General features: G+C 61.0%; 1 protein-coding gene across 3 annotated transcripts in view; it reads right to left on the reverse strand.

Annotated features, from left to right (window-relative positions):
• Nucleotides 1-8,907: 8,907 nt before the first annotated feature.
• Nucleotides 8,908-25,315, reverse strand: part of MPV17 (mitochondrial inner membrane protein MPV17) — a 50,153-nt gene continuing 33,745 nt past the window's right edge. For 2 of the 3 annotated variants that reach the window (XM_054022125.1, XM_054022124.1), the window contains exons 4-8: nt 15,991-16,083; nt 15,236-15,331; nt 12,437-12,469; nt 11,937-11,989; nt 8,908-11,282 (exon numbers count right to left, since the gene is read on the reverse strand). In XM_054022125.1, the coding sequence (XP_053878100.1) occupies nt 11,213-11,282; nt 11,937-11,989; nt 12,437-12,469; nt 15,236-15,331; nt 15,991-16,083 (345 nt within the window). In that variant the 3' untranslated portion in view covers nt 8,908-11,212. The remainder of the gene's footprint in view (nt 11,283-11,936; nt 11,990-12,436; nt 12,470-15,235; nt 15,332-15,990; nt 16,084-25,315) is intronic. The other variant, XM_054022126.1, reaches the window with a different exon arrangement.

Genomic DNA, 25,315 nt, shown 5'->3' on the forward strand with positions numbered 1-25,315 from the left:
GCTGATAAAGTTTGCGGATGATACGAAGGTGGGAGGAGTTGCAAACTCGGAGGAGGATAGGGATACTCTGCAGGGAGACTTGAATGAGCTTGTGAATTGGAGTGTCAGAAATAGGATGAAATTTAATAGTGAAAAGTGCAAGGTGATGCACTTGGGGATGACTAATAACAATTTTAGTTACAAGATGGGGACGCATTGGTTAGAAGTAACGGAAAAGGAGAAGGACCTAGGGGTCCTTGTGGACCACAGGATGACTATGAGTCGGCAATGTGACGTGGCGGTGAAAAAAGCCAATGCGGTCTTGGGATGTATTAGGCGAGGTATATCTAGTAGAGATAGGGAGGTCCTGCTTCCGTTGTATAAGGCGCTGGTGAGACCTCATTTGGAGTACTGTGTGCAGTTCTGGTCTCCCATGTTTAAAACAGATGAACTCAAACTGGAACGGGTGCAGAGAAGGGCGACTAAGATGATCAGAGGAATGGAAAACCTGTCGTATGAAAAGAGATTAGAGGAGCTTGGGTTGTTTAGTCTGACAAAGCGAAGGCTGAGGGGGGATATGATTGCTATCTTTAAATATATCAGAGGGGTTAATACAAGGGAGGGAGAGGAATTATTCCAGTTTAGTACTAATGTGGACACGAGAACGAATGGATACAAACTGGCCGGGGGGAAGTTTAGGCTTGAAATTAGACGAAGGTTTCTGACCATCAGAGGGGTGAAATATTGGAACGGCCTTCCGAGGGAAACGGTGGGGGCGACAGACCTGTCTGGTTTTAAGATTAAGTTGGATAAGTTTATGGAGGGAATGGTTTAATGATAAAACATAGTAGCCAAGGAAAACCAAGCAATGGTACATGAACAGCATAATGGCCAACAAGGGTCAGGCTAGAGACTCTTGCCTATATGCTCGGGGTATTACTGATCGCCATATTTGGGGTCGGGAAGGAATTTTCCTCCAGGGTAGATTGGCTGAGCCTCTGGAGGTTTTTCGCCTTCCTCCGCAGCATGGGGCAGGGATCACTAGCAGGAGGGTCCCAGCCGATTGAAGTCACTAAAACACAGGATTGGGGACTTCAACGGTAGAGTCCAGGGAAGGGTCTTGCGGCCTGCAGCATGCAGGGGGTCAGACCAGATGATCATAATGGTCCCTTCTGACCTTAATGTCTGTGAGTCTATGACGTGATCATTCCCCTCTATTCGACATTGGTGAGGCCTCATCTGGAGAACTGTGTCCAGTTTTGGGCCCCACACTACAAGAAGGATGTGGAAAAATTGGGTCCAGCGTTGGGCAACAAAAATGATTAGGGGTCTGGAGCACATGACTTATGAGGAGAGGCTGAGGGAACTGGGATTGTTTAGTCTCCAGAAGAGAAAAATGAGGGGGGATTTGATAGCTGCTTTCAGCTACCTGAAAGGGGGTTCCAAAGAGGATGGATCTAGACTGTTCTCAGTGGTGGCAGATGATAGAACAAGGAGCAATGGTCTCAAGTTGCAGTGGGGGAGGTCTAGGTTGGATATTAGGAAAAACTATTTCACTAGGAGGGTGGTGAAGCAGTGGAATGGGTTCCCTAGGGAGGTGGTGGAATCCCCTTCCTTAGAGGTTTTTAAGGTCAGGCTTGACAAAGCCCTGGCTGGGATGATTTAGTTGGGGTTGGTCCTGTTTTGAGCAGGGGGTGGGACTAGATACCTCCTGAGGTCTCTTCCAACCCTGAGATTCTATGATTCTATGGCACACGGCTGACTCATATCCAACTTTTTGTCCACTGTAATCCCTAGGTCCTTTTCTGCAGAATTGCTGCTTAGCCATTCGGTCCCCAGCCTGTAGCAGTGAATGGGATTCTTTCTTCCTAAGTGCAGGACTCTGCACTTGTCCTTGTTGAACCTCATCAGGTTTCTGTTGGTTTTGTGTCTTTGTGAGAAGGCTGCCGTCCAGGTGGCAGTTGAGCGAGGGGCAGATCTCACTCTAGAATGCAGAGGGCGATGTGTCCTAGAGAGAAGCCCAAAGGAGGGTGGTGGAATTTAGGGACTGTTGCAGTGGGTAGGCTTCCCTCGGCTCTGTAGCTGGAGGAAAGCCAATTCAAAGAGGCAGGAGGGCACAGTGCTTGCCAGTGAAAGGACTGAGCTGTTAGCTGTGAGCCCATGGCTGAATAGGGGCTAGATCCCGCTCTAGAGAGCACAGAGGTGTGTGCCTTAGAGGGAGGCCCAGAGAAGGAAGTTAGGCAGGGATGTGGGGAAGTACCGAAATGTCTCCTCACTGATTACATGGGACGGTTTACCCAGGAGAAATTTGCTGGATTGGCATCCGTGCTCCCAGGCACTGTCCCGGTGGCTCAGGTTTTAGGAGGGAACTGTGTAGCTGACCTTCCGGAGGGGAGCCATCACACAACAGACCTCTCAGGGACAGAGAGAGGTGACAGAGGGTTCCCCAATCCCATTCCTGCTTTTGCAAAATGTTTTTCCTGATGTATTTCTGAAAACTAACTCTATCTGAGAACTGGTGTGTCAGTGAAAATGCTAATGGGGAGGAGGCAGCCATTTCCCAGGCAGGTAAACTCCTCCCAACAGCTACGCACAGGTCACTGAGTAATGGGAGTGAGAAACACAAAGACGCCCCAGATGGGGGGTGGATTCATCGCATGAGCTTAGCCCTAGAGATGAAATGCAACTCCACGGGGGAAGGGTCAGTAACATGCAAGGTCTCCTTACACTCCTTCCTCCCCAGTGCCCCAAAGACATGTCTGAATTAAAACCTGTACTAAAGGGGAGAGAAAACCTGTATCTGAACACATACGGTGGTACAGGAAGGGGTTGGACAATGCAATGAATGATGAACAAACTGGACTGTCTGAACAGAAGGCTTTTTCTCCGACAGCGTGGTTCAACAAGGACAAGTGCAGAGTCCTGCACTTAGGACGGAAGAATCCCATACACTGCTACAGACTAGGGACCGAATGGCTAGGTAGCAGTTCTGCAGAAAAAGACCTAGGGATCACAGTGGACGAGAAGCTGGATATGAGTCAACAGTGTGCTCTTGTTGCCAAAAAGGCTAACAGCATTTTGGGCTGTATAAGTAGGAGCATTGCCAGCAGATCGAGGGACGTGATCATTCCCCTTTATTCGACATTGGTGAGGCCTCATCTGTAGTATTGTGTCCAGTTTTGGGCCCCACACTACAGACAGGATGTGGAAAAATTGGAAAGAGTCCAGCGGAGGGCAACAAAAATGATTAGGGGTCTGGAGCACTTGACTTATGAGAAGAGGCTGAGGGAACTGGGATTGTTTAGTCTCCAGAAGAGAAGAATGAGGGGGGATTTGATAGCTGCTTTCAATTACCTGAAAGGGGGGTTCCAAAGAGGATGGAGCTCGGCTGTTCTCAGCGGTGGCAGATGACAGAACAAGGAGCAATGGTCTCAAGTTGCAGTGGGGGAGATCTAGGTTGGATATTAGGAAACACTATTTGTGACGAACTGGGACTGTTCTTACTGTGGTCTGTGAATGCTGACAGGGGAGTGTGGCTGGGATAGTCTGCATTGCAGAATGGGAGTCTGCCCGAGGGCGCATACCTGAGCGTGTAACATGAGAACCCAGGAAGGGGTTGAAGGCCAGGTGATACCTTGGCCCGGGAAACTGAACAAAAGGCTGTGGGAGGGGTCGCTGAAGGCAGAGTCTTGGGAGCTGGGAGGCAGAGATGGCTCTGACCTCCCAAGGGGGGCTGGGATGCCTGGGACCCCCAGATGGACCTAACTGAGGGGGGCCCTGTTGTCTGTGCCTGCAAGACCTATCTTGGACTGTATTCCTGTCATCCAAATAAACCTTCTGCTTTACTGGCTGGCTGAGAGTCATGGTGAATCGCAGGAAGCCGGGGATGCAGGGCCCAGAATCCCCCGATACTCCGCGACACTATTTCACTAGGAGGGTGGTGAAGCACTGGAATGGGTTCCCTAGGGAGGTGGTGGAATCTCCTTCCTTAGAGGTTTTTAAGGCCCGGCTTGACAAAGCCCTGGCTGGGATGATTTAGTTGGGGATTAGGTCCTGCTCTGAGCAGGGGGTTGGACTAGATACCTCCTGAGGTCCCTTCCAACCCTGATATTCTATGATTCTATGAAAAGAAGGCGTGGTATGAGCATCACACTTGGAAGCGCCGCCCTGTCATGAATTTGCTGTAATTTTATGCCTCGTCATTCACAATCTATGGGATGAGACAAAGAATCTGGTGTGGATGGTAAATCCTTTAGAAATGTGTAAGATGCATGATTTTTGGAAGAAACTTTTGTCCGGGCTAGGAGTGGTAACAAGGAAGTCCTATGAGAATACTGTTTCTCAGCTAGGACTGTGAACAGACTTGGAGCTCGGCACAGCAGAGAAAGCGTAACCAATCTAGACTGCTGTGGAAGGGGAAATGGAGGCACACCAGCTCATGCCAAGACACCAATGTGACGAAGTGGGACTGTTCTTAATGTTTCCTCTGAATACTGTGTGGGTACCTCTGTCACCTAGCAACTAATGGCCAGCTCCTTCCCCCCTGCAAGGTGATAGCTAAAGGTGTGGGAGAACAAAGAGGTCAGGTGACCTCCTGGCTCAGGAAAGGAGCTCAGCAGAGGAGGAGGGGCTGCAGGGGGTTTCAGTTTGGAGCTGGCTGGGGACTAGGAGTGAGGGCAGACTGGGGTGTCTGGCTCGCGGGACCCCAGAATGGACCCGGCGGAGGGGTCCCATTCGCTGGACCTACAAGCTCTGTTTTAGACCGTGTTCCTGTCATTAATGGAGATATCCTATCTCCTAGAACTGGAAGGGACCTTGAAAGGTCATCAAGTCCACCCCCCTGCCTTCACTAGCAGGACCAAGTACTGATTTTGCCCCAGATCCCTAAGTAGCCCCCTCAAGGATTGAACTCACAACCCTGAGTTTAGCAGGCCAATGCTCAAACCACTGAGCTATCCCTCCCCCCCATAATAAATAAACATCTAATAAACCTGTGTTACTGGCTGGCTGAGAGTCACGTCTGACTGCAAAGAGGGGGTGCGGGACCCTCTGGCTTCCCCAGGAGCCCACCAGGGCGGACTCGCTGTGGGAAGCGCACGGGGGGCAAATGCTGAATTCTTCAGGGTCAGACCCAGGAAGGTGAAGCCGTGTGAGCTTCTTGCCCTGGAGACAGTCTGCTCCATGGGAGAGGAGGCTCCCCAAAGTCCTGCCTGGCTTTGTGGGGAGCAGTTCCAGAGCATCGCCCGGGGACTCTGTGACAACCTACCTCTAAAAGATATTGATATCTACATTGTGTTAACAATGCTGCACATTCAAAGGCTTTCAGGCAACGTGGAAAAAGAACCCCAGAACCCCAAAAGAAATCCAGAACCCCAAAAACATCTGTGGGTAACACTACAATTTTTGGTAACACTAAGGGCTTGTCTACACTGCCCACCAGATCAGCAGGTAGTGATCAATCCAGTGTGGGTTGATTTATTGCATCTAGTATAGATGTGATCAATCGACCACTGAGCGCTCTCCCGTTGACTCCAGTGCTCCACCAGAACGAGAAGTGCAAGTGGAGTCGACGGGAGAGCGTCAGCTGTCAACTTACTGCAGTGAAGACACAGTGGGAAGTAGATCTAAGTACATCAACTTCAGCTACGCTATTCACGTTGTCACTTCGTCACACACGGATCTTAGATCGCCCCCGCGCGGTACTGTAGACAAGCCCTAAGAAGTTAGTTAACCATGACCTAAAGAGGGCATTTGGCACACGGCCTTCGCATTAGCAGTGACTAACCCTCTGGCAGGAATCTAAGGAGGGCGGTGTGACATTATGCCCCATATTCTTCATAGAAATATGCTTATGATATGAAGATGGCATAAGTAAGATGTATTTTATGCAAGATGGATCATGTGAGGTATCATTGGAAAGGTTCTGATTTACTAAATGCGATTATCCACTGTGTGTGCATGTATCAGTTCTGTATCTGAAGTTAGGATTATTGACTATGTAACAATTACAACTGTGTTTTCACCTGGGGAACGCCCACCAGACCGTAGGCAATCAGCCTGGATGGGCCATTAGAGGGAATGATAGGACTTTGAAGATACTAATCTCCCTCCTTCCTGAGAAGTTTCCTGGGATGCTGCTTTGACATTGCAGGGTCATGTGATCATGTCACCTGGTACTGGACACCATCTTGGGGGGTCAAACTGGGAGACAAAGGATTCTTGCCACACGCAAACCCTATTTAAGGCTGGGGAGTGAGTTAATCTTGGTTCCTTTCTTCACTGAATCCGCACCCAAGATGACTGCTTGAGACATGGAAGAAAGAAAGACAAAAGGGAGGGGGGAGTACCGAACCCCGGCTGGGAGTGAGGTCTGGCCCGGGAGTTACCCCGCTGGCTGGGAGTCACTGCAGGGTAAAGAATGTGGGGGTGCATTGCTCCTTCTGGGTGTACAAGTCTCCCCCGTGTCCAGCTCGGGTGGACTCGCTGCCGGGAGCTCAAGGTGTGACCCAGGGACGCTGAAGGCTTTGAGGTTTGGTTGCGGGAGGTGGGGAAGCCAAGAGGCTCACCCCAGTGAGTGTGTGACCCTGAAGGGGCTGACACACTGAAGGAGGCCTCCCAGGGACTGGGCCAGAGCCGTGCGAGAGCACCAGGCCTGGGGATCCAGGCCAGATGTCCTTTGTGCCCGGAAGCTGGCAGGGCAGGGAGGTAACGTTCCTGCTGCACTGTCGGCAGTGTCTGGGCCCCAAGGGTTGGACCTGGCCCAACTGCCCCACCCTCACCACCCCACCCGTCGTGCCCACCTCCTGCCGGGGTGCAGCCAATGCCATGTGCGAGCTGCCAGGCAGCCTCACCCACACACTGACACCCCGGCGAGTTAACGCGCTCGCTCTGCCCAGAGTGGAGGGGCCAGAGCATCGCCCCCGCCCCAGCTTAGCACCAGCAGCCCTGCTTTGGGGGGAAACTGAGGCACCGAGCAGGGATGTGCATCCCCTGCCCCTGCCCGAGACCTTGTGCGCAGAGGGGGGTTGGCGGCAGTAGCGTAGCTAGTGGGGTGCAGGGGAAGCGGCCGCTTCCCCTCAGCACATTTTTCAAAAGCGGCGTCTGAGCAGGGCCGGCCGTGCCTAAAAGGGCCCCGCAGCTGTCCACCCCACCCCTAGCTCACTTCCCCTCCTCCCGTCCCCTGAACGCTCCGCCCCCTGCTCCTCCCCCTCCCCAGAACGCTCCGCCCCCTGCTCCTCCCCTCCCCTGAACGCTCCGCCCCCTGCTCCTCCCCTCCCCTGAACGCTCCGCTCCCCTGCTCCCCCCATCCCCTGAACACTCCACCCCCTGCTCCTCCCCTCCCCTGAACGCTCCGCCCCCTGCTCCTCCCCCTCCCCTGCCTCCTGCAAATCAGAGGTTCGCGGGAAGTCTGAAAACAAGCAGGGGCGGGCCGGCAGCAGCAGATAAGCTGGGGCGGGGGGGGGAACGCGAGGAAGAGGGCTCCGGGGAGGCGTGGCGCGGCCCAGTCCGGCCCTGGCTGAGCGGCTCCCTCCGGCCCCGGCCAAGTGGCTCCGGCCCCGGCCAGCCCCAGCGGCGCCAGCTCGGCTTGGGACCCGGGCCGCCAGCCCCGGTTCCGGCCGAGCGTGCCTGCCCAGTCCTGGCGGTTCCGGCCTGGTCCCGGCGGTTCCAGCCCGGCTTGGGCCCCGGAGCGCCGGCCCTGGCCACAGCGGCTCCGGCCAAGCACCCCCGGCCCAGGCGGCTCCAGCCTCGGCCCCAGCAGCTCTGGCCGAGCACCCCTGGCCCAGGCGGCTCCGGCCCCAGCGACTCCGGCCCGGTCCCAGCCCTGACCAAGCGGCCCCGGCCAAGCACCCCCGGCCCCAGCGGTTCCAGCCCGGCTCGGGCCCCAGGGCGGCGGCCCCGGTTCCCAGAACGCGGCCGGAGCCGTGCGGCTCTCCCCCCACCTCTGCCATGAGGAGCCCTCCTGCCTCCCCGAAGGCTGTGCCTGCTGCTACACCAGGGGGAGCCGCCAGCCCCAGCTAGCCCTCGCCGCCAGCCCGCCCCCGGCCCGAGCCCCTCCGATGGGGGGGCACAGCATGGCCGCAGCGTGGCTGGAGGAGTCAAGGGGGGGGCGCAGCGCGGCTGGAGGAGCCAGTGGGGGGGGCACAGCACGGCCGGAGGAGGAGCCAAGGGGGGCATGGCCAGAGGAGGCGCCAAAGGGGGGGTCGCCTTTTTTAGGTTTGCTCCCCCTGCACTTAGGACCTGGCTACGCCACTGGTTGGCGTAGCTCTCACACGGCGAGGCTGGCCCCAGCACAGACAGGCTGAGCGCAGCGGGGACTGGCACCCTCCTGCTGGCACCAATGGCACTAGCACGGCTAGCAATGGCGGTGCAGACGTGGGGCTCCGGCCTGGGCTGGCAAGGCTGGTACAGCGACCCAGGCTGCACGGCGAGATCCCCAAGCCCGAAGGGACCGGTGTGGTCACCCGGGCAACGTCAACACTGAATTTGCAGCCTGGGCTCGGCCTGCTTCGCTGCAGGACAGATGTTCGGGGTGAGCTGGCGCCCGGGCTCTAGGACCTCGCGAGGTGGGAGGCTCCCAGAGCTCAGAGCCGAGGGGACTGGCTGGAAACCCCTTGGTCCAGCCCCTCGGGTCAGTGCTGCCCACGCGCAGGTGGCAGCGTGTGATGGGCCGACCCAGGGGCGCTGCCAGGTGGGTGCTCTGCGCTCTGGCCCCGGCTGCCCTGGGAGGAGCAGGCGCTGCAGGAAGGCTGCGTCCCGTCGGCCCTGCCTGCGCAGCGGGTTATGACCATGGGCACCTGCTGGTTCCCGGGGAGCAGCTCCTGCCGGCTGCCCTCGGCTCCTGCGGACCCCGGCCCGGCCCCTGGAGCAAGGCTCCCCCAGGGCGGCCCCAGCCCCCACCCCCAGCCCCAGCAGCAGGGCCACGGCAAGGCCAGTAACTGAGTTTATTTCTCCAGTTCCTTCCCAGCTTGCCTGGGCTGTGTGGGCAACGGCTCAGAGGGGCCTGTCGGGGGAGGGGCTCTCCAACCAGGGGCACGGCTCGATGGCCCCCAGCACCGCGGGCCTCCATGGGGCACGGCTCGGTCTACCCCGGCGCCAGGGACCGCCATGGGGTGCAGCTCAGTCACCCTGGGGACAGCTGTGGGGCAGGAATCAATCTCCGCCTGTGCTGGGGACAGCCGTGGGGCACAGCTCAGGCCCCCAGCACCACGTGCCAGCGGTTCCTTTGTTGAAGCTGCCCTGGGGGGCCAGTTCGATGGTTGCTGTGTGATGTGGCCTCCTGGAGCTCCCCCAAGAGCCACTGCTGGGCCGGCCCCATGGCCATTCACTATGGCAGTCGCAGAGGAGGGTGCGGCGTGGGGGAGGGCAGGCCGGGCGGAAGGCTGGGGGAGACCAGGCTGGGTGGAGGGCACAGAAAGCGGGGGCCAGCCCCACGGCCCTGCGCTATGGCAGTCACAGAGGAGGGTGCGGCATGGGGGGGCCCTGCGGCTGGGTGGAGGGAACGGGGACGGGGGCCGGCCCCACGGCCATTCACTATGGGGAGCAGAGGAGGGTGCGGCATGGGGGGGGCCCTGCGGCTGGGTGGAGGGAACGGGGACGGGGGCCAGCCCCACGGCCATTCACTATGGCAGTCACAGAGGAGGGTGCAGCATGGGGGGGGCCCTGCGGCTGGGTGGAGGGAACGGGGACGGGGGACGGCCCCACGGCCATTCACTATGGCAGTCGCAGAGGAGGGTGCGGCATGGGGGGGCCCTGCGGCTGGGTGGAGGGAACGGGGACGGGGGCCGGCCCCACGGCCATTCACTATGGGGAGCAGAGGAGGGTGCGGCATGGGGGGGCCCTGCGGCTGGGTGGAGGGAACGGGGACGGGGGACGGCCCCACGGCCCTTCGCTATGGGGAGCAGAGGAGGGTGCGGCATGGGGGGGGCCCTGCGGCTGGGTGGAGGGAACGGGGACGGGGGACGGCCCCACGGCCCTTCGCTATGGGGAGCAGAGGAGGGTGCGGCATGGGGGGGCCCTGCGGCTGGGTGGAGGGAACGGGGACGGGGGCCAGCCCCACGGCCATTCACTATGGGGAGCAGAGGAGGGTGCGGCATGGGGGGGGCCCTGCGGCTGGGTGGAGGGAACGGGGACGGGGGCCGGCCCCACGGCCATGTGCTATGGGGAGCAGAGGAGGGTGCGGCATGGGGTGGGCCCTGCGGCTGGTTGGAGGGAACGGGGACGGGGGCCGGCCCCACGGCCCTTCGCTATGGGGAGCAGAGGAGGGTGCGGCATGGGGGGGCCCTGCGGCTGGGTGGAGGGAACGGGGACGGGGGCCAGCCCCACGGCCATTCACTATGGGGAGCAGAGGAGGGTGCGGCATGGGGGGGGCCCTGCGGCTGGGTGGAGGGAACGGGGACGGGGGCCGGCCCCACGGCCATTCACTATGGGGAGCAGAGGAGGGTGCGGCATGGGGGGGGCCCTGCGGCTGGGTGGAGGGAACGGGGACGGGGGCCGGCCCCACGGCCATGCGCTATGGGGAGCAGAGGAGGGTGCGGCATGGGGGGGGCCCTGCGGCTGGGTGGAGGGAACGGGGACGGGGGCCGGCCCCACGGCCATGCGCTATGGGGAGCAGAGGAGGGTGCGGCATGGGGGGGGCCCTGCGGCTGGGTGGAGGGAACGGGGACGGGGGCCGGCCCCACGGCCATGTGCTATGGGGAGCAGAGGAGGGTGCGGCATGGGGGGGGCCCTGCGGCTGGGTGGAGGGAACGGGGACGGGGGCCGGCCCCACGGCCATGCGCTATGGGGAGCAGAGGAGGGTGCGGCATGGGGGGCCCTGCGGCTGGGTGGAGGGAACGGGGACGGGGGCCGGCCCCACGGCCATTCACTATGGCAGTCGCAGAGGAGGGTGCGGCATGGGGGGGCCCTGCGGCTGGGTGGAGGGAACGGGGACGGGGGCCGGCCCCACGGCCATTCACTATGGGGAGCAGAGGAGGGTGCGGCATGGGGGGGCCCTGCGGCTGGGTGGAGGCAACGGGGACGGGGGACGGCCCCACGGCCATTCACTATGGGGAGCAGAGGAGGGTGCGGCATGGGGGGGCCCTGAGGCTGGGTGGAGGCAACGGGGACGGGGGCCAGCCCCACAGCCCTTCGCTATGGGGAGCAGAGGAGGGTGCGGCATGGCGGGGGCAGGCCGGGCAGGAGACTGGGGGAGACCGGGTTAGGGGGTGATGGGAGGGGCGTCGGACCCGGGGCCTCACAGCTTGTTCGCCTTCCAGGACAGGTAGGAATTCCAGACGACAGCCACCACCTGCACGACAGCCAGCCTGGGACAGAGGTGGGAGCCGGGTCAGCGACGGGCTGGGCCTGACGCACACATGGGGCAGCTGCCGGGCAAGGTCTGCCCCTTGCTGGGCAGCCCCCAGGCCTCAGGCCAGGCTGCCTTGCAGCTCCCATTAGCCTGGGGCGGAGCTGGGCCCTGCGCTCCGGGGAAGACGGTGAGGGGCCGGGGCTGGCCGGAGGCTCCTGGTCAGGCCCCTTCCTCCCTGGGCAGCAGCTGTCGCCCCAGCAGGGGAAACCCCAAGCTGCACACCCCACTCGGTGTCCCGGCCCCCGCTGTCCCCTAGCACACAGCCTTCCTGGGCTGGGGCAAGTGTGGGCAGGGCGGGAGCAGGGCAGGTGGGGACAGGGCAGGGGGGCAGATGGGAGCCATGGCACAGGCAGGGGGCAGGGTGGGGGGGCACTGGGGCACCCAAAGGGGGGGTGGGCAGGGCGGGGGAGCAGGGTGAGGGGGTGCTGGGGCACCCAAGGGGGCGGGGGGCATGTGGGGGTGGGGTCCCAGGGCAGGTGGAGGCAGGGGGGCCAGGTGGGGGCAGGGCAGGGGAGCAGGCAGAGAGGGATCAGGGCAGGGGGCAGGGTGGGAGGGCATTGGGGCACCCAAGGGGGTGGGGGAGTAGGCGGGGGCAGGGCGGGGGCCTGACCTGTGGTTCAGGGGGATGAAGTAGAAGTTGGCAATCTGCACGGCTGGCCAGAGCTGAAAGAGAGAAGACAGGGCGTGGGGAGGGGCCCCTTAGGAACTGCCGATGGGGACCCTGCAGCAGGGCTGCCAGCCGGATGTCTGGCCTCAGCCCCTCCCACCAGCACACCCCGCAGCCCGCCCCCCGGCACTGAGGGCACCCACAGGGAGTGGGACACTTGGTAAGGAAAATTCCCCCAAATTCCTGGTGGGTAAATACGTAATGGGGGGAGGGGGAGCCCTGGGCAGACCCAGCCTCCCTGGCCCCACGGGAGACAGGGGGCGCCCTGGACAGTCCCGTGGGGCAGGAGCACTGGCTGGCTGGTTGGCAAGGGCCTGGTGCAGGGGCCCCAGCAGGAGATGTTCTGCCAGGGTGCGGGGCAGAGGGAAGGCCCCAGCCTACAGGGCCGGCCCTGGTGCGCCTGGGGAACCGGCTCGCTGCGCCGGTGCAGCACCTGCACTTACGTAATAGTTGGTGAGCAGCGCGTCCGGGTAATCCTGTAGGAGTGAACAAGGCCAGTTATTCGCAAGGCCGGCCCAGGCAGCCATCCGGGGACATGGGCTGGGCACGCCCCACTCCCCTGGCCTGGGCACGCGGGCTGGGCACACCCCACTCCCCTGGCCTGGGCACGCGGGCTGGGCACACCCACTCCCCTGGCCTGGGCACGCGGGCTGGGCACGCCCACTCCCCTGGCCTGGGCACGCCCCACTCCCCTGGCCTGGGCACGCGGGCTGGGCACGCCCACTCCCCTGGCCTGGGCACGCCCCACTCCCCTGGCCTGGGCACGCGGGCTGGGCATGCCCACTCCCCTGGCCTGGGCACGTGGGCTGGGCACGCCCACTCCCCTGGCCTGGGCACGCGGGCTGGGCACACCCACTCCCCTGGCCTGGTGCCCATGCTCTCTGGGGCGACCTTTGGCGCGGGCTCAAGGAGAAGCGATGGCTGTGGAGCTCGAAGCTGCTGATGTCATCCGGGGGGGGGGGGGGGGGAGTTCCGCTGATGCTTTTCTGGCTGGACTTGAGTGTATTTTTGTCAGGCTATTTATATCCTGGTGTGCTGGCACGGATCAGCCTCCCACCCCCCGCCGGGCCACGCCCGGCTCGCCCTGGCCCCACGCAGGCTCTGGAGCAGATCCCCCAGTGTGTCCAGGAAGCCGTGTGCCACACCAGGGACCCGCCCAACACTAGCCAGCATCGGACTGTGCCCCGGCTGGGCACATCGGCTCAGCCCTGCCAGGCCAGGAGTCAAGGCTGGTGCCCACGGGGAGCCCTTCCAGGGTGCAGTTATGGTCGTGCAGACAGGGGGCCCACCAGCTCCCTGACACACCGCAAAGCTTGCCCTTGCCCATGGCTACCAAAGGCCGGACGTTTACATGGGCCCGACCTGGCTGGAGTTCCCACCAAGCCGGGTGCTGTGGGGTGTGACGAACGGGGGGTGTTCTTAATGTTGTCCTGGACTCGCAGGCCTGTGTGCTCTCAGCTCCCCATGGTTTCCAGGAAGAAGCCCTAGTGTGAAATGGAGAGAGGCCCAGATGGGGCTCTGGCACCCCCAGCCCCAAGATGGACCTGACTTCGGGGTCCTGTTCTCTGTACCTACAAACTCTGTTTTGGACTGTGTTCCTGTCATCTAATAAACCTTCCATTTTACTGGCTTGCTGAGAGTCACGTCTGACTGTGGAGGTGGGGTGCAGGGCCCTCTGGCTTCCCCAGGACACCGCCTGTGCGGACTCGCTGTGGGAAGCGCACGGTGTGAAAGGGGGATGCTGAGTGCGCCAAGCTCAGACCCAGGAAGGTCGAAGCTGTGTAAGCTTCTTGCCCTGGAGACCCTATGCTCAGAGAGAGGAGGCTCCCCCGGAGTCCTGACTGGCTTTGTGGGGAGCAGTTCCAGAGCATCGCCCCGGTGAGTCTGTGACAACTGGTGGCAGAAGTGGGATGTGCTGCACCCCGTGGATGGTGCTTCTTGCAGTAAGTGACTGGGGAGCAGTAAAACGAAGGGGGATTGACGAGGACCAGGCATGCTGAAGGCTCAGGGAGGGGCTGTTTTGGGGGGCGGAGGAGCTACGCTTAACCCCTGTGACCAGTGAGAAGGACTGTTGCAGTAACAGGGTCCCCCTGGGGACTGCGGCGAGCAGTCTCAGGGGCAGAGAAGTCTGTGGCTTGACCCTGGGAGAGAGGTGGTGACCTAGAGAAGGGCTGGCACACTAGGGGTTGTTCCTGGAAACCGTGGGGAGCTGAGAGCACACAGGCCTGAGTCCATGACAACATTGAGAACATCCCCACTTTGTCCCATGGGGCACAGCACGGCGTCAGTGAGGGGCAAGGGCAGGGTGATCCCTGGGGCAAGGGAGGCAGTTTAGGGATGGATCCCCCTGGCCAAGCCCCCTCTGCACCCAGGTGCGCCCACAGCACTGGGCAGGCGGCTGCTGAGGGAATGCGCCAGCCAGCAGGAGCAGGGGCTGCAGGCTCAGAGCCCGGCCGGGGAGCGCTGGGAGCGGAAAGGGGTCCCCCCCCACCCCCCACCCACGGAGCTTGGCTCCCTCCAGGCTTCACTCAGCAGCCCCCCATCGCCTGCAGAGGAGGGATGGGGCTCTGTGTCCGGGACCCAGGGCAAGCAGCAGGCACGTGGCCTGGTGCCCCTGGAGCAGCAAGGAGCATTTGCTCCTGAAGGAGGAAGCAGCCCGGGCAGAATCTCCGTGTGCCCTCAGGACTCGCTGCAGAGGGACTGGCAGAGGGGTGCCAGCTGCCCCCCTTGGCTCAGCCAAGAGCCAGAGCACGCTGCCTCGCTGGGGGAGCAGCCCCCCCCCGGCATGGCTGGCCCCGCTCCCATGTGGTGACTCATGGCGGGGACTGGGCTCGCCGGTGCCAGAGCCCGGGCTGCGCACTGACTCACAGCCGGGGAGCGGCGCAGGGCGCTGGGGGAGGGCCGGGGCACCGGCTCGCCGGGTGAGTCACTCGGCACTTGCTGACTCAGCCGCTTGCGTTGGTCTCAGACCACGGTGTGGACGAGCCACCTGCTAACGGCTTTAGGGAGCTGCCAACGCAGACAGGTCCCCCCCCAACCCCCAGCACCTGTGGCTAGCAGAGGATCATGGGGGTCCTGCTGGGCCCCTCCAGTAATGCCCCCTCCCCCCTGCTCTCCCCGCCCCCCAGCGACTCCCACCGGGCTCCCACCAGGCAGCCCCCCCGCAGCTTGGGACAGGAAGTGGCGAGCACAAGCTGCAGTTCTCGGGGGCTGTATTGCCCCCGGCACGGCTCGGGACTCACCCGTCGGATCTTGGCCCAGCTCTCCTCGGCGGACAGGCCGTTGAGTGCCCCGGCGATGGCCAAGAAACAGCCCAGGAAGCAAGGTGCAAACCCCACCTAAAGGGAGCCAGGAGTGAGTGCCCTGCAGCCCCCCCGGCCAGCCCTCTGCACCCAGGCTGGGCCCACTCGATAACCTGGCCCTGCTGAGAACCCAGCCTGGCCAGGCCCTGGGCACAGGGGCTGGGGGGCTCTGGCCTGAGCTCTGGGGGCAGGAGGTGAGGGGCTGCACTCCTTTGCCCAAATGCAGCTCCTTGGAGGGCTCCAGCCCAGCCTGCCCCCATCTCTGCTGCAGAACTGCCCTGGGAGACCCCAGCCCCAGCGCACAATGCAGGCGGGCTGCTCTGAGCATGGAACAATGCACGCTGGGACCCATTGTTCATGGGGCAGCCAAGGGGAAGTTTCCCACAGCAGCGGCCAGGGCAGGGGGCAGTGCTGGAGCCTGGGCATGTGCTACGTGGCCTGGAGCACAGGCAGGCCGCAGCCCAGGAAATGCATGTGCAAATGCACATGGCTGCAAGGGCACAGATGTACCCCTCTCCCCAGGGGCACCCATCTCCTGCACCCCACCTCCTGGGCACCCACCTGTCGCAGCCCCACCCCCCATTCCCTCTCAGGCACTCACCTCCCCAGCCCCCAACCTCATGTGCCTCCCAAGTGCATCCTCCCCGTGCACCCACTTTCCTTAGTCCTCCCCCAGAAACGCTTCCTTTACAGACCTGATCCAGCGCCATCTTCTTCAACGCCACCATCCTGGTGTTTCCCGGAATAAGTCGATCCAGGAGCTGGTACCAGCCTCCTACCACAGGGCCCTGTGAGAGAAAGGGGGTCTGGCACTCTGTACCTCAAAGCAGCACCCTGGAACCCCATATTCACTCTCGTCATATAATCATATTTCATACAAAGCAGGCCATGTAAGGTATCATAGGAAAGGTCATGATCTGCTGAAACCCGCTGTTCTGTCCAAAGACATATATCGTTCATGTGTGTGAAGTGACGAGATTTGCTGTATGGTTGTTACTGAACTATGCTGTCAGTTTGCTAGTGACAACACAGGAGGGGATCCCCACTCAGGAAGGTGTTAAACACCCATTAATCAGCAAGGGACGTGTAGACACGGGGTTTACAATGCTGAAAGAGGGTTGCCCAAGTATCACCCAATGGGGGACTGCTTAACTCCGTGAGGCAGCAAAACCCACCAGGACATGTCTGGGCTAATGTTTTCCAGGCACATGGACTGAGGGGATCCTGCCTCAGCCCTTCTCCTCCCCCACCTACGCTGGAAGCAACAGAACACCGAGAAGACAAAGACTTCAGCTGGTGCCAGGTGTGATGTTATTGACATAAACTGGGACCGTATAGATCATTGTTGCAACCAAGGTCCTGTAGTGGCACCAAATCTTGTATAAAGGGGGTCAAATGGGGTGTCTAGGACAAGGTTATGGTTTGCTGGTTATGATTATGCTGTCTATATGTGTGTATCAGTTTCGTAGTCGAAGTTATGAATATTGGCTCTATACTGTCTGTATGGCAAACTTATGCTATGCTTCTGGGTGACATCCCAGACAAGCTGAGATTAGCTCTGCCTAGTCTGCTTGATGGCCCATTAAGGACCTGTCACGGAGTATCGGGGGACTCAGGGCCCTGCACCCCCGGCTTCCTGCGATTCACTGCGACTCTCAGCCAGCCAGTAAAGCAGAAGGTTTATTTGGATGACAGGAATGCAGTCCAAGACAGGTCTTGCAGGCACAGACAACAGGACCCCCTCAGTTAGGTCCATCTTGGGGTCCCAGGGCATCCCAGCCCAGCCCCCCTTGGGAGGTCAGAGCCATCTCTGCCTCCCAGCCATCTCTCCAGCCTCCTTCCCCCACTCTGGCTTCAGCGACCCCTCCCACAGCCTTTGTTCAGTTTCCCGGGCCAAGGTGTCACCTGGCCTCCAACCCCTTCCTGGGTTCTCATGTTACACACTCAGGTATGCGCCCTCGGGCAGTCTACCATCCCGCAATGCAGACTATTCCAGCCACACTCCCCTGTCAGCATTCACAGACCACAGTGAGAACAGGCCCAGTTCGTCACATCTCTCCCCCCTTCGAGACCGAACTGAGCACGGTCACTTTAGCCAGTGACCCGGGGAAGTTCGAACCTACCCCCGTTCCCATGGATGCCCCCGCATCCCTCCCATTCCTTGGTGAGAATTACACCAGGCCCCTTCAGTTTCACGCCCCCCCTTAGGTCGGGGGTGCTTGATGGCACTTGCAGTTCGCATGTGGGAAGGTTTATGCGGCCTGTGCCCTTTCCCCACCCCCATACCTCTGGGGCTCTGTGACGAACTGGGCCTGTTCTCACTGTGGTCTGTGAATGCCGACAGGGGAGTGTGACTAGGATGGTCTGCATTGCAGGATGGGATCTGCCCGAGGGCGCATACCTGAGTGTGTAACATGAGAACCCAGGAAGGGGTTGAAGGCGAGGCGACTCCTTAGCCCGGGAAACTGAACAAAGGCTGTGGGAGGGGTCGCTGAAAGCAGAGTGCTGGAAGCAGGCAGGGAGAGAGGGCTGGGGGGCAGAGATGGCTCTGACCTCCCAAGGGGGGCTGGGCTGGGATGCCCGGGGACCCCAAGATGGACCTAACTGAGGGGGTCCCTGTTGTCTGTGCCTGCAAGACCTGTCTTGGACTGTATTCCTGTCATCCAAATAAACCTTCTGCTTTACTGGCTGGCTGAGAGTCATGGTGAATCGCAGGAAGCCGGGGGTGCAGGGCCCTGAGTCCCCCAATACTCTGTGACAACTGGTGGCAGCGGTGGGATCTACTGCACCCCGTGGACGGCGCTTCCTGCAGTAAGTGACTGGGGAGCAGTAAAACGAAGGGGGATTGACGGGGACCAGGCCTGCTGAAGAGTGGGAGAGAGACGGTTATTACCCCTGGGAGTGTGTGACCAGCGAGAAGGACTTTTGCAGTAACAGGGTGTGACGAACTGGGCCTGTTCTCACGGTGGTCTGTGAATGCTGACAGGGGAGTGTGCTGGGATAGTCTGCATTGCAGGATGGGATCTGCCCGAGGGCGCATACCTGAGTGTGTAACATGAGAACCCAGGAAGGGGTTGAAGGTGAGGTGACTCCTTAGCCCGGGAAACTGAACAAAGGCTGTGGGAGGGGTCGCAAAAGGAGAGTGCGGGAAGCAGGCTAGAAGGAGGCTGGAGAGATGGCTGGGGGGGCAGAGATGGCTCTGACCCCCCAAAGGGGCGTGGGCTGGCATGCCCTGGGACCCCAAGCTGGACCTAACTGAGGGGGGCCCTGTTGTCTGTGCCTGCAAGACCTGTCTTGGACTGTATCCCTGTCATCCAAATAAACCTTCTGCTTTACTGGCTGGCTGAGAGTCATGGTGAATCGCAGGAAGCCGGGGGTGCAGGGCCCTGAGTCCCCCAATACTCCGCAACAACTGGTGGCAGCGGCGGGATCTACTGCACCCCGTGGACGGCGCTTCCTGCAGTAAGTGACTGGGGAGCAGTAAAACGAAGGGGGATTGACGGGGACCAGGCGCGCTGAAGAGTGAGAGAGAGACGGTTATTACCCCTGGGAGTGTGTGACCAGCGAGAAGGACTTTTGCAGTAACAGGGTCCCCCGAGGGGATCGCAGCGAGTGGTCCCAGGGGCGGAGGAGTCTGCAGCTCGACCCTGGCAGAGAGGTGGTGACCTCGAGAAGGGCTGGCACACTAGGGGGCCCCCTGGGAACTGTGGGGAGCTGTGAGCACACAGGCCGGTGAGTGGCCAGCAGGAAGATGTATGCCAAGCGGCTTAAGAGCGACCTGGTGGAGCTGTGCAAGCAGAGGCGGCTGCGCATTGGGAGGCTCACCAAAGAACAGCTCATTGCCCAGCTGGAGGCAGAAGATCGCGCGAATGAACTGATCCCTGTGTCTCAGGGAAGCAGCCTGGCAAATGCAGCGCAGGCACCAGTGTCTGTCCCAGCTGGGAGTGGTCAGCCGGCTGCTGAGGGCGTCCCGAGACCCCTCCTTCCTATGCCTAGGGGAAGGGTGGGGAGGAGCCCAGCAAATACCGAAGGCGCCGTGGCCCCCCCGGCCAGCAGGGGGTCCCCCCGGCGAAGCTCGCCGGCCAGCAGAGGATCCTCCCGGCGACGTTCGGCATCCGGGGAGCGGAATTGGCTGGAATGGGAGAAAGAGCTAAAACTGAGAGAGCTGGAGGATCGTGAACAACAGAGACAGCATGAACGGGAGGAGAAAGAGAGACAGCATCAGCGTGAACGGGAGGAGAAAGAGAGACAGCGTCAGCAGGAACGGGAGGAGAATGAGAGACAGAGACAGGAGAATGAGAGACAGCGTCAGCATGACCTGGAACTGGCGAGATTGAAGGGCAGCGAACCCCCGGCTGCGGTGAGTGAGGGGGGACCCAGGACTGCACAGAGCTTTGATAAGTGCATCATGGCCCCATACAAGGAGGGGGAGGACATGGATGACTTCCTGGAGGCCTTTGAGACGGCCTGCGAGCTGCACCAGGTGGATCTCGCGGACAGACTCCGGGTCCTTACCCCCTTACTGGACCCCAAAGCCGTGGCATTGTACCGCCAACTGGGAGAGGCAGAGAAAGGGGACTACGAACTATTCAAAAGGGCCCTGCTACGAGAGTTTGGGCTGACTCCTGAGATGTACCGGGAAAGGTTCCGGAGTCAAGATAAAACCCCTGAGATCTCATATCTGCAACTAGCCGTCCGCATGGAAAGATACGCCAGCAAGTGGGCTGGTGGGGCCCAGACGAAGGAGGACCTGATTAAACTGCTGGTACTGGAGCAACTGTATGAGCGGTGCCCATCCGACCTGAGGCTGTGGTTGGTGGACCGAAAGCCAGAGAACCCGCGACACGCAGGGCAGCTGGCCGATGAGTTCGTAAAGAGCCGGTCAGGGGGTGGCAGGGAGGAGCCCCAAAGGAACAGGCCCGCCGCGATGCAGAGAGAGAGTCACCCTGGGACCTCCCAGAGGGGGAATATGGGGAATCCCCTCCCACGGGGAATGCCCAGCGTCAGGGACATCCGACCGGCTCGAGGGGACCCACGGGACCTGAGCTGCTATTACTGCGGCCGAAGAGGCCACGTTCGGGCCCAGTGCCCCAAGCTCAAGGACAGACTGAGCAGACCGAACCCGCACCGGGTTAACTTGGTAGAGGCCCAGACGGACGAGGGGCAGGCTTCCCACGCAAGAGGGGCTGGCAGCTTATCAACTGCTCAAGAGAGAGAAGGGCCCCCGGCCAGCTTCTCTAGGGGGCCAGATGCTCCGGATTCAAAGTTCTCCGTTTACAGGGTTGGCGCGGGGCTGTCCCTGCGGAGCGAGTGCCTTGTTCCCCTGGAGGTGGATGGGAAGAAAGTTTATGGATACTGGGACACGGGCGCAGAGGTGACACTGGCCCGGCCTGAGGTGGTGGCCCCAGATCGGGTGGTGCCCAACACCTTCCTGACCCTGACCGGGGTGGGCGGGACCCCATTCAAGGTTCCCGTAGCGAGGGTACACCTGAAATGGGGGGCCAAGGAGGGCCCCAAGGACGTGGGAGTGCACCACCATTTGCCCACCGAGGTGTTGATGGGGGGGGACCTAGAGGACTGGCCAAGCAGCCCCCAGACCGCCTTAGTTGTGACCCGCGGTCAGAGCCGGCGAGGGGCACTGCCCCCTGGCCTTGGGGGGGGTGCTTTGCCTGAGGCGCGGAACCCTAACCTGGTGGGGAGGGAACGCCCAGGGACGCGGCTCAGGGAGGCTGCAGCTACAGACCCAGCGGGTGAGAAAGAGCAGGTGGCCATCCCTGTCCCAGCTGCTGAGTTCCAGGCCGAGTTGCAGAGAGATCCCTCCTTGCGGAAGATAAGGGACCTGGCCGACCTCAATGCGGTACAGACCAAGGGACGAGGTGGCCGGAAAAGGTTCCTGTGGGAGAAGGGGTTCCTGTACCGAGAATGGGCTCCCCCAGGGAAAATGGAGTCAGGGGGGATCAGGAGGCAGCTGGTGGTACCCCAGAAGTATCGCCGCCAGCTGCTGTGCCGGGCCCATGACATTCCCCTCTCAGGGCACCAGGGAACCTGGCGTACCCAGCAGAGGCTGCTACGGAGCTTTTACTGGCCTGGGGTCTTTGTTACTGTCCGACAGTACTGCGGATCCTGTGACCCCTGTCAGAGGGGGAGGAAGGCCTGGGACAAGGGGAAAACAGCTTTAGGACCCTTGCCCAGCATAGAGGAGCCTTTTCGGAGGGTGGCCAAGGTTAAAAGGGCGGCTCTGAACCAAGAGAGCCCAAAGCACAGACCTCCAGACTGGAGCGCTGGGAGAAGACCACAGCCCAGTTGGAACCCCAGAGGTATGGGGGTGGGAAAAGGGCGCAGGCCGCATAAACCTTCCCACATGCGAACTGCGAGTGCCATCAAGCAACCCCAACCTAAGGGGGAGCGTGAAACTGGAGGGGCCTGGTGTAATTCTCACCAAGGAATGGGAGGGATGCGGGGGCATCCATGGGAACGGGGGTAGGTTCGAACTTCCCCGGGTCACTGGCTAAAGTGACCCTGCTCAGTTCGGTCTCGAAGGGGGGAGAGATGTGACGAACTGGGCCTGTTCTCACTGTGGTCTGTGAATGCCGACAGGGGAGTGTGACTAGGATGGTCTGCATTGCAGGATGGGATCTGCCCGAGGGCGCATACCTGAGTGTGTAACATGAGAACCCAGGAAGGGGTTGAAGGCGAGGCGACTCCTTAGCCCGGGAAACTGAACAAAGGCTGTGGGAGGGGTCGCTGAAAGCAGAGTGCTGGAAGCAGGCAGGGAGAGAGGGCTGGGGGGCAGAGATGGCTCTGACCTCCCAAGGGGGGCTGGGCTGGGATGCCCGGGGACCCCAAGATGGACCTAACTGAGGGGGTCCCTGTTGTCTGTGCCTGCAAGACCTGTCTTGGACTGTATTCCTGTCATCCAAATAAACCTTCTGCTTTACTGGCTGGCTGAGAGTCATGGTGAATCGCAGGAAGCCGGGGGTGCAGGGCCCTGAGTCCCCCAATACTCCGTGACAGGCTCCAACTGGGCTGTGGTCTTCTCCCAGCGCTCCAGTCTGGAGGTCTGTGCTTTGGGCTCCCTTGGTTTAGAGCCGCCCTTTTAACCTTGGCCACCCTCCGGAAAGGCTCCTCTATGCTGGGCAAGGGTCCTAAAGCTGTTTTCCCCTTGTCCCAGGCCTTCCTCCCCCTCTGACAGGGGTCACAGGATCCGCAGTACTGTCGGACAGTAACAAAGACCCCAGGCCAGTAAAAGCTCCGTAGCAGCCTCTGCTGGGTACGCCAGGTTCCCTGGTGCCCTGAGAGGGGAATGTCATGGGCCCGGCACAGCAGCTGGCGGTGATACTTCTGGGGTACCACCAGCTGCCTCCTGATCCCCCCTGACTCCATTTCCCCTGGGGGAGCCCATTCTCGGTACAGGAACCCCTTCTCCCACAGGAACCTTTTCCGGCCACCTCGTCCCATGGTCTGTACCGCATTGAGGTCGGCTAGGTCCCTTATCTTCCGCAAGGAGGGGTCTCTCTGTAACTCGGCCTGGAACTCAGCAGCTGGGACAGGGATGGCCACCTGCTCTTCCTCGCCCGCTGGGCCTGAAGCTGCAGCCTCCCTGAGCCGTGTCCCTGGGCGTTCCCTCCCCACCAGGTTAGGGTCCTGCGCCTCAGGCAAGGCACCCCCCCCAAGGCCAGGGCGCAGTGCCCCTCGCCGGCTCTGACTGCGGGTCACAACCAGTGCCTTTTGGGGGTTGCCTGGCCAGTTCTCCAGGTCCCCCCCCCATCAATACCTCAGTGGGCAAATACGGGTGTACCCCCACATCCTTGGGGCCCTCCTTGGCCCCCCACTTCAGGTGTACCCTTGCCACGGGTACTTTGACTGGTGTTCCGCCCACCCCCGTCAGGGTCAGGTAGGTGTTGGGCACCACCTGATCTGGGGCCACCACCTCGGGCCGGGCCAGCGTCACCTCTGCGCCCGTATCCCAGTATCCATTGACCTTCCTCCCATCCACCTCCAGGGGAACAAGGTACTCTCTCCGGAGGGACAGCCCCGCGCCCACCGTATAAACCAAAAACCCTGAGTCTGGGGCATCCAGCCCCCTAGAGGAGCTGGCCTGGAGCTCTCCTCCCTCCTTAGCAGGTGGTACTCTGCCAGCCCCCCTTCCCTGGGAATGCTGCCTTTCGCCGGGCTGGGTCTCTACCCAGTCAACCCTCTGTGGGTTCGGTCTGCTCAGTCTGTCCCTGAGCCTAGGGCACTGGGCCCGTATGTGGCCCTTTTGGCCACAGTGGTAGCAGCCCATGTCCCATGGGTCCCCCCGGGTGGGTCGGATGGTCCTGACGCCGGATGTTCCCCTCTGATGGGGTTTTTCTGTATTTTCCCACGGGGAGGTCCCATGGTGACTCTCTCTCTGCGTTGTGGTGGGACTGTTCCTTTGGGACTCCTCCCTTCTATCTCCTGACCGGCTCTTTACAAACTCATCGGCCAGCTGCCCTTCAATCTCGCCAGTTCCAGGTCATGCTGACGCTGTCTCTCATTCTCCTGTCTCTCTTCATGCTGTCTCTATCTCTCATTCTCCTCCCGTTCATGCTGTCTCTGTCTTTCACGATCCTCCAGCTCTCTCAGTTTTAGCTCTTTCTCCCATTCCAGCCAATTCCGCTCCACGGATGCCGAGCGTCGCCGGGAGGATCCTCTGCTGGCCGGCGAGCTTCGCTGGGGGGACCCCCTGCTGGCCGGGGGGGTCACGGCGCCTTCGGTATTTGCTGGGCTCCTCCCCACCCTTCCCCTAGGCATAGGAAGGAGGGGTCTCGGGAAGCCCTCAGCAGCCGGCTGACCACTCCCAGCTGGGACAGACACTGGTGCCTGCGCTGCATTTGCCAGGCTGCTTCCCTGAGACACAGGGATCAGTTCATTCGCGCGATCTTCCGCCTCCAGCTGGGCAATGAGCTGTTCTTTGGTAAGCCTCCCAATGCGCAGCCGCCTCTGCTTGCACAGCTCCACCAGGTCGCTTTTAAGCCGCTTGGCATACATCTTCCTGCTGGCCACTCACCGGCCTGTGTGCTCACAGCTCCCCACAGTTCCCAGGGGGACCCCTAGTGTGCCAGCCCTTCTCGAGGTCACCGCCTCTCTGCCAGGGTCGAGCTGCAGACTCCTCCGCCCCTGGGACCACTCGCTGCGATCCCCCCGGGGGACCCTGTTACTGCAAAAGTCCTTCTCGCTGGTCACACACTCCCAGGGGTAATAACCGTCTCTCTCCCACTCTTCAGCACGCCTGGTCCCCGTCAATCCCCCTTCGTTTTACTGCTCCCCAGTCACTTACTGCAGGAAGCGCCGTCCACGGGGTGCAGTAGATCCCACCCCTGCCACCAGTTGTCACGGAGTATCGGGGGACTCAGGGCCCTGCACCCCCGGCTTCCTGCGATTCACTGCGACTCTCAGCCAGCCAGTAAAGCAGAAGGTTTATTTGGATGACAGGAATGCAGTCCAAGACAGGTCTTGCAGGCACAGACAACAGGACCCCCTCAGTTAGGTCCATCTTGGGGTCCCAGGGCATCCCAGCCCAGCCCCCCTTGGGAGGTCAGAGCCATCTCTGCCTCCCAGCCATCTCTCCAGCCTCCTTCCCCCACTCTAGCTTCAGCGACCCCTCCCACAGCCTTTGTTCAGTTTCCCGGGCCAAGGTATCACCTGGCCTTCAACCTCTTCCTGGGTTCTCATGTTACACACTCAGGTATGCGCCCTCGGGCAGTCTACCATCCCGCAATGCAGACCATCCTAGTCACACTCCCCTGTCAGCATTCACAGACCACAGTGAGAACAGGCCCAGTTCGTCACAGGACCATCAGCTATACAATGGCCCCATTGAGAGAAGGCAGATACGCCTTGAGACTCAGCAAAGTATGCAGGGACTGGCCCATGTGACTCCAGACTCCATTTTGCTGTAATTTTCCACAGTAAGAACAAAGAGGTGTTCTTACACCTGGAAAAGACTGTAAAAGGCTGATGCCTCATCTCCATCTTGTCTTCAATCCTGCTTCATAC

Source organism: Malaclemys terrapin, chromosome 3 (genome assembly GCF_027887155.1).
Source record: "Malaclemys terrapin pileata isolate rMalTer1 chromosome 3, rMalTer1.hap1, whole genome shotgun sequence".
Classification (NCBI taxonomy): domain Eukaryota; kingdom Metazoa; phylum Chordata; order Testudines; family Emydidae; genus Malaclemys; species Malaclemys terrapin.